This window comes from Vipera berus, assembly GCF_964194415.1.
Source record: "Vipera berus genome assembly, chromosome: 2".
NCBI classification, from domain to species: domain Eukaryota; kingdom Metazoa; phylum Chordata; class Lepidosauria; order Squamata; family Viperidae; genus Vipera; species Vipera berus.
This window is the reverse complement of record NC_138203.1, coordinates 215,660,979-215,674,725: the sequence shown is the minus strand read 5'-3', so window position 1 is coordinate 215,674,725 and position 13,747 is coordinate 215,660,979. Positions and strand designations below refer to the sequence as shown.

The window sequence follows — 13,747 nt, the reverse complement described above, 5'->3', positions numbered from 1 at the left end:
ACTGTATCAGTAGAATTTTATCTGTCTCTGTCGTGCTGCCTACCTATCTACACTTTAGCTTGCCCCAATCCTAAGGGACCTTGAGCAGGGAATGGCAAAGCAAAAACAATAATGTGTAAAGGCACAAGGCAATTAAAAACCATATAATCACAGGCACCCAAATCAACTAGGGTCCAAAATCAGTTCGAATAATATTACTTTCACTTGTTAATGAATTAAAACAGGAATTGGGAACCACGTAGTTTCAGGGGAGAGCATTCCACAACATGTTGTCTCCCACTGAGAATGTCACTCCGGGAGGCCCCAGCCCATCATGAGAGGAAGGGGTCCCTCAGCAGACTCTCTGGGGACGATGGGACTGTTGGACAATTTTGGTTCTGATGGGGATATTATCTGATGCCTCTCACAGGTGCTTAATCAATTGAGTTAGAGGCTTCCCTATTTACTCCATTAAAAATACAGAGAGATTATCCTCTAGTGCAGGGGTCTCCAACCTTTCTGTTGTGGCGGCCCAGTGGGAGAGGGAGGGGCAGATGCCTTATGCGCGCATGCGCAAATGTGAATGTGGCCACACGTGTGTGCACACGTACAGGCTACGAGCATGCGCACTATGCAAATGGGGCTGCGAGCATGTGCGCTCAGCGCTCAGCGATGGCGGCACCTGTGTGAAGCTTGTGCCGCTGCCTCCAGGCTCGCAACGATGCCACCACCAGTGTGAGGGTCATGCTGCGGCCCACAGCAATGCCACCCCTGGCGTGAGGCTCACACTGCTGCTTCAGTGGGAGGCTCGCGCTGCGGCCTGCAGTAATGCCACCCTCGGCACGAGGATTGCGCCATCGCCCCCGCACAAGGATCATGCCGCGGGCCACCTGCCACTTGCAGCACTGCCGCTATCCATGCAGTACTAGCGGTGCTGCCGCTGCCCACACACTTGTGGCCACAGTGGCATGAGGGGGGGCAAACACGTGCACACGCCCGTGCACTGCCCAATTACTCACACGGCCCAGGGGCCAAGAGGCTGCAGCCCAGTAGTGAGCCACAGCCCATAGGTTGGGGATCTCTGCTCTAGTGTTTTACCCAACAGTTTTCTGTAAGTATTCACCGCAGGGCACACAGGAAAAAAAGAGCTGCTGTTTCGAGTCGTCATAAGTTTCCAAGAGACCGAAGAGTCCCATAAAGCCCAGTCTGAAAAATTATACACGGACTGGGAGGCTGAAATCCCCACTTTTAAAAACCAACCGAGAGCCCTATAGGCAGTCACTGTATCTCAGTCTGAGCAACCCACAGACATGTTGGGAGAATAAATTCCTTGTAATATTTTTATTATAATAAATACGACAAGTTATAGCTTACTAAACAATTAAATACACACACAGCAAAAGGCTAATCAGTCAGGAAATGAAATAAGTTTTTCTAAGCTATTCAAGCCCCTTTTTGATGGGCAGCAGCCCTGGAACCTGGCCTTTCTATTGTCAAAACATAGCCTGTACCCTGGAATTCCTGTCTGGCCTTTCCCCAGTACTGAGGAATCATGTGGGCATCTAGCTGCAACAGGTTTCTTAAAATTAGGGTGATGCAGGCAAAACATTGAGAGACAACTTGGACGCGCTGAGGACAAGCCAAACAGAAGGAAAAGCAACTGGGCAAGCAATGAGACAAGACAATTTTTACTTCTAATAATATGAAAATGTGTCAAAGAAACATCCTTGTATTTCTACATAACATCAAAGACACCTCCCAAAGAGAGGCAGAGAGAGGTAGAACTTCACCCAGCAACCTCTTACCAAAATCAATCAAACCATGAAAAACAATGTGCCGCATAACCATGATTCGCAAAAAAAATAAATAAATAAAATAAAAAAAAATCACAGGAGTATATAATATTCTAAATCTAGCATGTCAAAGAATAATGGACAAAATGACAGCTGCTCATAAATGCCACCGTCTGTGGGAGGAAGCAGCTTTTGTCTCAGTTGGAGAATGCAATAGATCTGGCTGTTGCCTCTCCCCCTCACTATTATTATTATTATTATTACCACCAGCACCTCCACCACCCTCTTCCTCCTCCTAGTCCCTCCCTTGCCTATGCTCCTCGATCTGCTCTTCACGCTCCCGGTAGCGCTTCTCACGCTCCTCTTGCTCCTGCCTCTCCTGCTCCATGCGCTCTTGCTCAAAACGCAGCCGCTCGTCCAGGGCTTTCTTCCTCTCTTCTTCTTTGCGTAGCTCTTCCTCTTTCTGCAAAGGATGAAACAGGGACGGTCAATGCCAACTCCACTCATAACGTGCCTCCCGTCCCAGGGCAGGGCTGATCAAAGGAAGCCAGGACCGACTGCGAGTTGTGTGCAAGGCCACAGACACACTGGCGTCCAGACAGGTGTGTGTCTGAGCCTGAGCTGTTTAGAAGAAGGATGACCAACCTTAGCCTGCTCCCAGAACTGCTCCCGGTTGAGGCGTTTCATCTCCACAGCTGCATCTGTCTTCTGATAGACCGTGCCCTAGAAATCAGAAGTCAGTCAGATAAGGCTCATTGAGAGAGGTGTGTTTGTATTCTAGGTTTGCTATCCTCCTTAGAAAGCAATCACCCGTTGCTAGAGTCACCTTAATGGAATGATTTCTTCCATTGGGCACGATCATGGTTGCATGGGAATAACTGCCTAGAAATTTCCCCAAATATATAACTTCCTCTAAAGGAACATGTAACAACAGGTCAACCCAAGAACTGTTGTTCCTCTGTATTGTCACTCTTGGAAATGAAGTCTTTTGTCCTTGAGACCGAGAAATAAGCTGAGGTCCTGTTGCTTCTGTTCCTATCCCGCCAGCAAAACTAGGAAAGAAAAACTAATGTGAGGTTGGCTCAGTGTAGAAGTGTAGCATTACCACAGGTTGGGCGTTTTCATCCTCACGCAGGCGAAGGCGGTGCAGCACTGGACTGGCAATGCGAGCCAAGCCATTGGAGAGTCGCTGACCAATAGCTCCTGGGTCTATGTCTTCCACGCTGCTAGCATTGACAATTACATCCACACCCTGTCAGAGGAGGCATTAAAATCACACAAAAGTATTCAGGATCGAATTTTCTGAGACAAGACATGGCCACCCCAGACTCACCATGTGGAACTGGGCCCACTTTCCAATAGTTCATTATCAGCACATTTTAGGTAAAGACCATCTTTTGCTATTTAGAATTCTTATTACCGGTATTTATTTCTTATCCTTCTTGGTCTTATTATTACTTATGTATTACTTAGGAGTCATTGTAAGCCGCCCTGAGTCTTCGGAGAAGGGCGGGATATAAATGGAATTAAAATAAATAAATAAATCTAGTGAGGTGTGCATGATAGGTAGGACTGAAGCAAGCTGTGATTGGGATCATTCGTTCTTTGATTTCTCCCTTTATTCCTTTTTTTTTTTTTGGCGTTGTGTTTGTATCACCTTTCTCTGCAACCAACAACCTTCCCCTTAAGAGACAATGGGAAAAGAAGTTCTTTAGAGGCTGAAATTATGATATAAACTACATGTACTTCTAGAGCAATAGGATGCCCTGCTCTATCCTTTATAGAATAATGTCATGCTTTCATGGGGGCCCAAATATAATTACGCTATATGTAAAAGGGTTGTTATTTTAACATTTTGGGTACAGCAGAAGTTTAATTATTGCTTTATTCTATTTACATCCCATCTTTTCTCTAAGAGCTCAGAGCAGCTTAGAGGAGATTATCTCCTAGTTCTATTCTCACAGGAACAATGTGGTGAGATAGACTGAGCTGAGAGCGAATGACTAGACCAACATCATCCGTATGAGTCTCCCCAGTCCAGGTTCAACTCTTGACCATTAGCCTACCCTGCCTCTCATTTCCCCCTGCTTGTTCCACTCACATAACTTCTCACCTACCTGGAAGAACTCTGCAATCTTGGCCACGTGGCTAGCACAGGCACACTTGCGGGCATCAGCTACATCCTCTCCCACCTGCCAAGAATGAGAAGGAAGAATGATAGGAAAGATTAACGCTGACAAATGTCACTCACGCACACACAGGCTCTCCAGAAGAATCAACAGAAAACAAAGATGGCACCAGACCAGGAGAAAACCGGTAGAATTCCTTAGGTTTCAGAAATGAAAGGTTTTCCAGACATACATTTGGGCCAGCAACAAGAGATGTGATACTTAAGACAAAAGCCATATAATTCTGCTAGCAATGTAGAAAAACGACAGCCCTCTCCCTCCAACCTCTTAAATTCTGTGGGTGCCAAGGTGTTCCCCTCATTTGATGTGTTCCAATTGCCCTGATTTTTAGTAAATACAATCTTCATTAAACAGAAAGCAAAGAAAAGCAGAGCATTATACGTATTTCTAAGGATACCTCCAGGTTACAAAGAGACCCAAAGGTGCTTTTTCAAAAGGCAATTGGATTTTGTTTTTCCTTAAAGACCTTTTGCTTCTCACTAAAAAGCTTCTTCAATTCTAGGAGAAGCTTCTTGGATGAGAAGAGAAACGTCTCCAAGAAAAAAAACAAAGAAAGTCCAGTTGCCTTTTGAAAAAGCACCTTTGGGACAACCGTGACCTGGTTGACTGAGAATCTCCATAGACAAACTCTAGAGACATTTTTAGAAAAATTTTAAAAAAATATATACATGGATGGCAGCCATCTAAAGCATTGTGTGGATGTTTGCCAACCCAGGGGGAAAAAAATTACAAGGATAAGCAGAGAGGCTGGAGGAATGGAGAGGAACAATCTCACCAGTTCTGTGACCATCCTTCCACCACCCCCACACCAATCACTATTGTGAGAGCCATTTTAACCTTTAGTCTTCCACTTTTGAAATTCCAGATGTAGAAATAAGGGGTGTCTCCATGGGGACTCTCGTAGCAACCTCTGGAAAAAGCAAGCTGGAACTCATACAGTTAACATGGCTTCTCTTGCTTTGTACTGAATCCTCTCATAGTGGAGAAGTGGACAAGCTCTTCCTAGGGCACGTTGTTCATTCCCTTTTGGACTTTCTAAATTAAGATAACAATTTGCAGCTCAGTAGCTGCTCTTAATCTCGAAGCAAAGCAGCTGCATTTAGGGCAAGGTTTGCTGCTCAGCAATATCCAAGCATGCGGTATCCAGGAAAATTGCCATCACCCTCAGGCAGCCAGGCACGGTCACAATTCACAAATACACTCAGCTGTTTCTTTGCCATCTCAATTACTGCAAAACACCAAGGAACATCTTTTCAGTATATTCCTCAAATAGTTTTCTCTAGCCTGGCATCCTCAAATGTATTCCATATAACTCCCATTATTTCCAAGCAGCACAGCTATAGCTATTTTGGTTGGTGGTAATTATAGTTATAAAAGGGACGCGGTGGCTCAGTGGGTTAGGACGCTGAGCTTGTCGATCGGAAGGTCGGCAGTTTGGCGGGTCGAATCCCGAGTGCCGCGTAGCAGAGTGAGCGCCTGTTACTCGTCCCAGCTTCTGCCCACCTAGCAGTTCGAAAGCATGTAAAAATGCAAGTAGAAAAATAGGGACCACTACGGTGGGAAGGTAACAGCGTTCCGTGCGCCTTTGGCGTCTAGTCATGCCGGCCACATGACCACGGAGATGTCCTCGGACAAGCGCTGGCTCTTCGGCTATGAAACGGAGATGAGCACCGGCCCCTAGAGTCGGAAACGACTAGCACACATGTGCGGGGGAACCTTTACCTTTACCTTTAATTATAGTTATAATCCAACACATCTGGAGGGTAAGAATCCAGGAGGTGGGGGGGGGTTAATCCTTGAGTGTGTGGAGACAGCAGTGGGAAACTGTTGTTCAGGATTCCTAGGCTTCTCCTGAATAACTGGAAAATAGCACCGCCTCCTTTTTAATTGCCATGTATATTCCTACTGAGAATTCACTTACTTTTTTAAAAAAAAATCTGCAAACTATTTTCTCCTTAAAGAATATTGTATTTAAACATATCCATTAGCTAAGATCTAAGTTAGGTGCTGAAAACGTAGGTTAAAAACTAGGGAGTGAAGGAGGAAGGAAATACAGAATGGTAATGTGAGAATGGGCAGTTTCTGAATGGTGAGGCAGGCAGTTTAAACTTATGCTGTTTATTACCACAGGAATTCCATTAGAGGGCAATACTGTACAATCTACTGTGGTCAGTGGAAGCCAGCAATATGTCTGCTAAAAGTACTGGCTTTTTCCTCAGAGCCATCTTGATGTTTTCTTGAATAGGAGAAAGCACAGATGTTCTTACAAAAAGATCACCTTGTGTTGAAAAATGGTCATATATGACTGGTCCAAAGGTTTGGAGAGATATCAACCTTCATCATGAGGATCAATTTCAAGACATTAGAGGGTCACTTTCTACCTAAATCCTACCTAAAATTTAAGGCTGTTAGCACAGATCCCCAAAAGACTCCTGTGTTATAAGAACAGTAAGAAGGGGGGGGGGAGGAAAAATGTGACTTTGTGACCAGGAAATCATCACTTGGAAGTTCTTCTCCTGTCCACTCAGGACCAAACTACACAATATGTGCAGCTTAAAATGATTATGTCCAATTTTTTTTTTGCCATGAGGGAAACATGTAATTGCTTGATTCAAATCAAGTTCATGTTTTGAGTAGGGCTTAGGAAGGGACCTCTTTCTCCCAGCCCCTTAGAAGAATTTATGCACACACACAATTCTACCTAAACCAGATATATGAATGTGTTTACAAATTATTTTAAACAAAGATAGTGAGAGCAAGGATAGGCCACTCAGCCTTACCTATCGAGTGTCAATCCAGATAGGACCACTTGAGTGTTCTATCAAATGAGGATGGGAGGATTGAAAAGGAAGTGTATCTGGTTGGCATACATTTTAAATACAGCATAATTTGTCCTTCTAGGCTAGTCAGTTTTATATCATGCATATACATGAAACATTCTCCTTCAGGAAACAAGAGTGAGCTATTCCCCAGAGAGGCTTTTTTTTAGGCCTTACCCAATTAACGAGGACATATTTAGGCAGGGTGGCCTGGGGATCTTTGACACTGCAGAATCCGTACATCACCTTCTGGTTCTCAAAATGGCTAGACAGCTCTTGCAGGCCACCAGCTGGGGAGAGAAAGCAACACACTCATGGGACAAAGCAACAGTCAGACCCTTCTGCTTTTCACCTTATGGTACACTTTATAAAATGAAATCTGTTTTCCCAGCCATCTGGGGAGATCCCTGTCATAAATCATGAGCAGCTCAGTCCCAAATTCAGCCCTCTGACTATGCAACTATGCTCTATGGAAGGAAGGAACAAATCCCTTTTTCGGAGACAAAAACTGCTTGGACTAAAGACAAAGTAGCATTTGATTCCAATACTCACTTCCTGAGGCTGCCAGCTTCAGATTATCAGAATCTTCTTCATAGGTATACAAAGCCCTGGAATTAAAGTAAATAAATAAATAAATGCAAACACGTTTGAACAGGAAAGCGCAGTATAGAAGTATGACTATTCCCAAAGCTCTCCCCAAACTACATACAAAGGAAAGCTGGAGTCACTATTAAGAAAAAGACAACGTGATGGCTTGTACTGCAGTAGTTTTGCACATGCTGATTATTTGTTCTCCTGCTGCAGTCCCAAAAACTGTGCATGGCTTTAAAACACTTCATCTTAATTATTTGGAATAGAGATTTCAATAGACCAGAGTGAATCTCACACTTCCCAGGGACTAAGCACACTTGGGATCCTTTCGCTTTTTAAAAAGTAAAAGCTGTGGCTCATAAAGTTGAATTGTTGTCTGATGCTGAGTTAATTTGCATGCTCTCTGCACAGAATGCATGCCATACCGGCCTTGAAGAAAGACTTATTTAAAATATATTGTTTTCTGTACAGAATTTCACTTCCCAAACAGCTGAATTTTTTTTTACAATAGAATTATTAAAAGTATTATAATGTATGTTTTCATGAATTATTGTCTGTTTCATCGAGGTCTGAAACATAGTCTGAGTTTTAGATTTATGGAGAGGAGATTGTAAAAAGTGAAATCAGGAAGTACAAGTATTCATGCAATAAAATTAAGAGGAGTTATGCACAAAACAATACTTATTGGGAAAATATAAATATAATAATAAGAAATGGATTGAGAGAGACATGACGTGAAGAACTAGGCAAGTTACTGTAGGAGAAGGAGAACCAAAAATTTGGTGCTGGTCCCACTTCTAGCCCAAATATTTCAATCCAAAATCTAAGAAATAAAACTGCTAGTGATCTTGGCCTTGAGTTACTAATGGTAGATGCCAGATCTACTTGTAATTTAAACATGTTCATCCACACTTTTATACTGGATATCCAAGTGGATCTGGCATGCATTATCAAAACCTTGAGGGGGGGGAAGAGCCCTGATGTCATCCTGAAATTCCCCCTCCCTCTAATTTTGAGTATTTCAGCAACCAACTCCAGGATTGGGTGGGGTAATGTTGATTATGAGAGGTACCTTGTCTGTGGCCAATGTTTCACTTGTGGGGAAACAGGCCATGTGTGCCTATGCGTATGATTGGGCAACAAGGATATGTTGGGGGTCCTGTTCATGTTCTGACTGCTGTGCTGCTGAATAGGATGCTTTTACAAACCTACCTATTAAAATTAGTTTGAAAATTTCCCCAGCTTTTTAGTGCTGTGAAATTTTAATTTTCATGTTTTGAGAGCAGCTTTGGGGAAGGCTCAGAAATTCCAGGACAACCATAGGCATCTCCCAACATAAATTTGCTCATACACATACAGATATACCTGGATTGTTTTCTCAGAACAGTTAATGATGTGGAAGGCATTTGGTTGAAGTTTTTTTTTATCATAATTAGATCGCTCTCTGCTCCAGATGAGATTCATGGTTGCCCAGGACCTCTGCAAGGCAGGTCTGTCTCAGGAGCCTAATGGATGCAGGTGGATTCCAGAGGGCATTTGGGAATCTTCTTAGTGACCTTAGAGTACTCCATAGACTTTTGGATTCAGGAAGCATATTTAATACTTAATATGATTGCTCCCAAGTGGACCCTTCCCATTAGCCAATTCTAGGGAGTTTTTTTGGAAAAGCTAGGAGATGAAGCAGCAGTAACTATGCCTGGAATGATGGGTGGAGGAAAATAAAATGCCAATATGACTGCGTAGGGGCATAAGCTTATGTTCAAGCCTACACAATAGCAGTAAGAGCAATAAAGCATCAATGCTGGCCTGCTAATCTTGCTTTAGATTGTTCAATTCTTGCCAGGGGAAGGATGAGCAGGAAGAGCTGCCCCCTGGCTTCTATGACTTGTTAGTCCAACATTTTGCTAATAAAAATTACATTCACTGCAGTCTGGATTTTTCATGGACAAAGACAGAAGCGATGCCTGGGATAATGTCTAGGACTTCTTTCAGCTTATGGGCTCTAATGAAGTGGACAAGGTGCTCTCTAACCCTGCTGTCTGTGAGACTGGATCCATGCTTCTCTTAGCTCCTTCAGTTTGTTTAGTTTTATGCATGGTATGGGACATACACTAAATGGGACCAAGAAATAATCAGTCTCTTATGGGAGGGAATGTTGTCAGCCATCTTGAAGGAGGCACTGGTACACTGCCTTTTCAAGAGGCTTCCTTCATCGCAGCTGTTTTGGACAACTGTTGCCTGGTCTTCACCTTCCCTTTTTTGAGGAAAATTCTTCAGTAGATGGTGAGATATTAGTTAACAAATGCCTTAGAACACGGGTCTTCAAGCTTGGCCCTTTTATGACTTGTGGACTTCAACTCCCAGAATTCCTCAGCCAGGCACGCTGGCTGAGGAATTCTGGGAGTTGAAGTCCACAAGTCATAAAAGGGCCAAGTTTGAAGACCCCTGCCTTAGAGGAAGCAGATTATTTAAATTGTTTATATCTCCATCTTTCCACCTGTATACCTCAACCTCTGTTTGGAGGTTCAGGAACTAAACAGCCTGAAGTTAAACCACAGCAAATCCGAGCTACTGTTTATTCAGAAGGGCTCTCTACCAGCTTCAGGTGTAACTCTATTCTAAACTCACAGCGTGCTAGATGGATAGATAGAAGGCATGGTCAGGAGTTTTTCACTTTTGTCCCAGTTGTTCCCTACATGGAGTGGGAACTCTTGGCAACAGTGACTTATGTACTTATCACACAACTGGACTACTGCAAGAGGCTCTGTATGGGACTACCTTTGAAAATCACTCAGGAACTGGGTTTGTTGCAAAATGCAATGGTGTACTTGCTGGCAAACAAATATCACCATAGCTACATGACACCCAACAACACAGGGGCTGAACTGGCTAGCAATTTGTTTCTAATTATAAATGGTTTTAGCTTATAAAGCCCTACATTGCTTGTTTTCAAAGAATCTCAGGAGCACTTCCACCCACCTGATGTATGCTCCCTAGCCAAATCTGGCCATTTTTTAATGCAAACCCCTATTTTGTAACTCCTCTTTCCTCTTCCTCTCGAGGCCAGGATAACACATACACTTGTGGCTATCTGAAAGTTAGTGAAAACTGAGCATTTCCCAAGAACATTCAAGAAATGATGGCTTGGTATGGTCTTATTGTCTATATTGCTCAGGTGTTATTGATTGTATTCCATTTTATTTTATTCAGGTCAAATTCCAAGAGCCCATGCAAATTGCTTAAATAAGCAGGAAATATTCCATCTTCAGAAGATAGAACTAAGCTTCTGGGTGAATTGTTACTTGACTCTGGATTTTTGAATACCCATCTGAAGTATTTTTGTTCCTGGATGTCACCTTAAGTTTAATAATAGAATTATTTGGGGAGATTGAAGTGCTTCCATCAGTTTTTTTTAACAGAGGCTTTTTTTAAAAAAATATTGTCACTTCAAATCTCAGATTTTTATGTTGAATTTGACCTCTCCTTAGTAAGAAACTAGAGGTCTGTTGTGTCAAGGTATTAAGGCTAAGAGTGAATCTAGGCCCTCCTAAAAAAACTGGATACCAAACATCACTGGGTCCAGAATGTAATTCCTCAGGAGATCTCAAAATAGCTCAGATGTGAAATCACTTGTCTTCTAATAAGAGGGTTGAAAGCACCTCCCACACTAATGTTGCAAAAAAAATAATACAACCGGCACCATCCACAGGCTCTCACTGCCTTAGCCAAGTTGATCAAAGCAGCATTGCAGCATTATGACACAAGTCCTGCCCTTAAGTTCATGTAACCTTATGATGATTGTGGAAAAGAGGATGGTCTTTCATCATGATGCTGCTTCTGTCACTCTTATCTCTAATGCACCCTGCAGACCCCACTGAATATAACAGAAAATAAATGGGAAAATATCAATTATATTTAAATATGTTAATTTGATAAATGTCAATTAAAATTAAATCCTATTCCTGCCCAATTTTTGGATTATAGCTCTTGGCATTCCACTCAAAAATGGTCCTTAATCCAAAACAATTCATCACCCTTATATAATAAAGGCATCCCAAATATCATTCATCCTCTGTACCAGAAAACATGAAAGTAGTTAACACAATGCTAATTTTAAAAAATAGGATTTGGAGAGGAAACAATAAAAAGCTGGCCAGTTAGCTGATCAGAGTATGCCCCAAATAAATTGATGGAAAGTATTATTAATAATAATTTTCTAAGACATACAAAGTTAAAGGAGAAACAACATAGTTTCTACAAAAATGTAATGTTGGTAACCTACTTGAAGGGTTTTAGAGCAAGATTAGACACATTTCTTGAAAATAAAGCTATCAGCACTTTCTAGTTATGATGGTTTTATTATTGGAAGCAACTACTAGTTATGGGAGAAATGATGAGAGATTTTTATTGTGTCATGCCTGTCTTATGGACCTCCCATTCTCAAGTTTCTTGGCAGTGAAAAGCAAGACTTATGTCAATAAATTCCCCAAAGCATCTGGTTGGCCATTTTGAGGACAGCATTGGCTAGGCATGTCTGGGTCTAAATGAGACAATCTCATTTGTATCTTTAACTTTATATTGTCAAAGTATTTCAGGGATTCTGGTTAGAATGACAGATTAATAATTGGCTGCAAACCAAGGTGTTGACTGCTCAGTCTCTACAGAGAGTTACCTTCCTAACAGTTCCTGCAAAATAATGATCATCACAAAATTGTGTTAAAAGAATAGCAATGATCATTTCTTATTTTAGAACACAGCTCACCTCAGAATTTTCCAAGGCATAAGCTTTACTTAGGGGAAGTTGGCCTGACAGAGTGAAGATTCAGAATCACTGCTGTGAGACGGGCAACCATATCAGGCAACTGACTGACTGACTGATTGATTTAGACAATCAGTCAGGTGACCTGTTTGCCCATGTCCAATTCCAACTGCAACATGACAGGGCAAAAATACTGAATTATAGTGCCTTCCATGTGTGCAGGGCTGCAGTTCCTCTCAACCTGGAGCAGCAAAGCTAATGTATTTTTATTTTTATTTATTTTATTTTAATTCCATTTATATCCCGCCCTTCTCCGAAGACTCAGGGCGGCTTACAAGCTTAGCAGTAGCCTTCATTCTATGTATATGCCTGCTTATTAGGGCTTTCACACACACACCCCAAGCGGTAGTTAAAAAGCAAGGGTAGAGCCCCCATACTAAGACACCCAATGCAAGGTAACCCAATTCATTTTCTTCTACATGTAAACTGACAGAGTAAGTCCTTTGCAAGGTTGTGAATTGGAGAGGATTTCCACTGAAAGAGCAAATTAGGAACTAGAAACAGAATGGCATAACGCTCTCCCATCTGGGCTTAAAGACCCACACAGTTCTGGCGGTGAAGGACAGGCCCATTAAGCACTGGCGGGAGGAGGAGAGGGAGGGCAGAGAACACAGTGCAATTAAAGCAGCAGCTGCATATTAATGAGCTATCATGGTTTGTGTGAAGGAGCCTCCATGGAGACAGTCTCTAAGATACCGCCCTTTTTTCCATATCTGCTGAGAGAAGCCTATTTGTCCACCATTGCCAGTCTTCCAGCAGGAATCCAGTCCAAATGCTTTTGCACAACCTCCCAAGCCCAGGGGGTTCTCTTCTCTTCACCACCTCATCTAAAGGCCTCCTGTGAAGGAGGAGGAAGGAGCGCAGAGAATTGGTCTAGGCTGTGTGGGTGGAGACTTAAATCTCAGCTTATCAAGGCAACCAGCATCTCTCTATCACCATGGCAACTATACTGCCATCCAGCGGGAGACAGTTCATATGATGAGAAGAAGGTGACTTAGAGGGGAGTGGGGGATGAGAGACAGTTGGCCGATTGCGGTTCCTGCCATGTGCAAAGCCACTATGGCATTACAAATCGAGAGGCACTTTCGCTTCTGTAGTATTTAATGGCTAAAGTGGGAGTTTACTGAGTAAGGTCTCTTTCTGGATATCATGTGCTCCATTCGCTGAATTGCTAATTTTTTTCTACCGCACGCCTTCCAGCATAGACTATGTTCCATCTGCTCTCCATTTCTTGCTCCAAAGTCCTGCTAGAATTTAAAGAACTTAATATGGGCTTCATCTTTCATAAAAACATTAGATTTACACAACCAGCTTTTTGGCAATGTGTCCATTCCTTTGACATCAGAACAGGGAATTTTACAAGATTCAAATTATCCTATTTTGGACACATTATGCAAAGAACTAGCTCAGGGGAGAAAGATGGAAAGAGACTGAAAATGACCAGCAGCAAGATAGGGGGGGGAAATGATTAGGGGACTGGAGGCTAAAACATATAAGGAACAGTTGCTGGAATTGGGTATGTCTAATTTAATGAAGAGAAGGACTAGGTTGACATGA

At 42.5% G+C, this 13,747-nt stretch overlaps 1 protein-coding gene across 1 annotated transcript in view; it reads right to left on the bottom strand.

Moving 5' to 3' along the window:
- DBN1 (drebrin 1) overlaps window positions 1-13,747 on the bottom strand; it is a 45,764-nt gene that overhangs the window by 11,002 nt on the left and 21,015 nt on the right. Inside the window, exons 2-7 of the mRNA XM_081320995.1 lie at window positions 7,333-7,388; window positions 6,958-7,070; window positions 3,890-3,964; window positions 2,878-3,024; window positions 2,418-2,495; window positions 2,084-2,235 (exon numbers count right to left, since the gene is read on the bottom strand). Coding sequence (XP_081177121.1) covers window positions 2,084-2,235; window positions 2,418-2,495; window positions 2,878-3,024; window positions 3,890-3,964; window positions 6,958-7,070; window positions 7,333-7,388 — 621 coding nt within the window. The remainder of the gene's footprint in view (window positions 1-2,083; window positions 2,236-2,417; window positions 2,496-2,877; window positions 3,025-3,889; window positions 3,965-6,957; window positions 7,071-7,332; window positions 7,389-13,747) is intronic.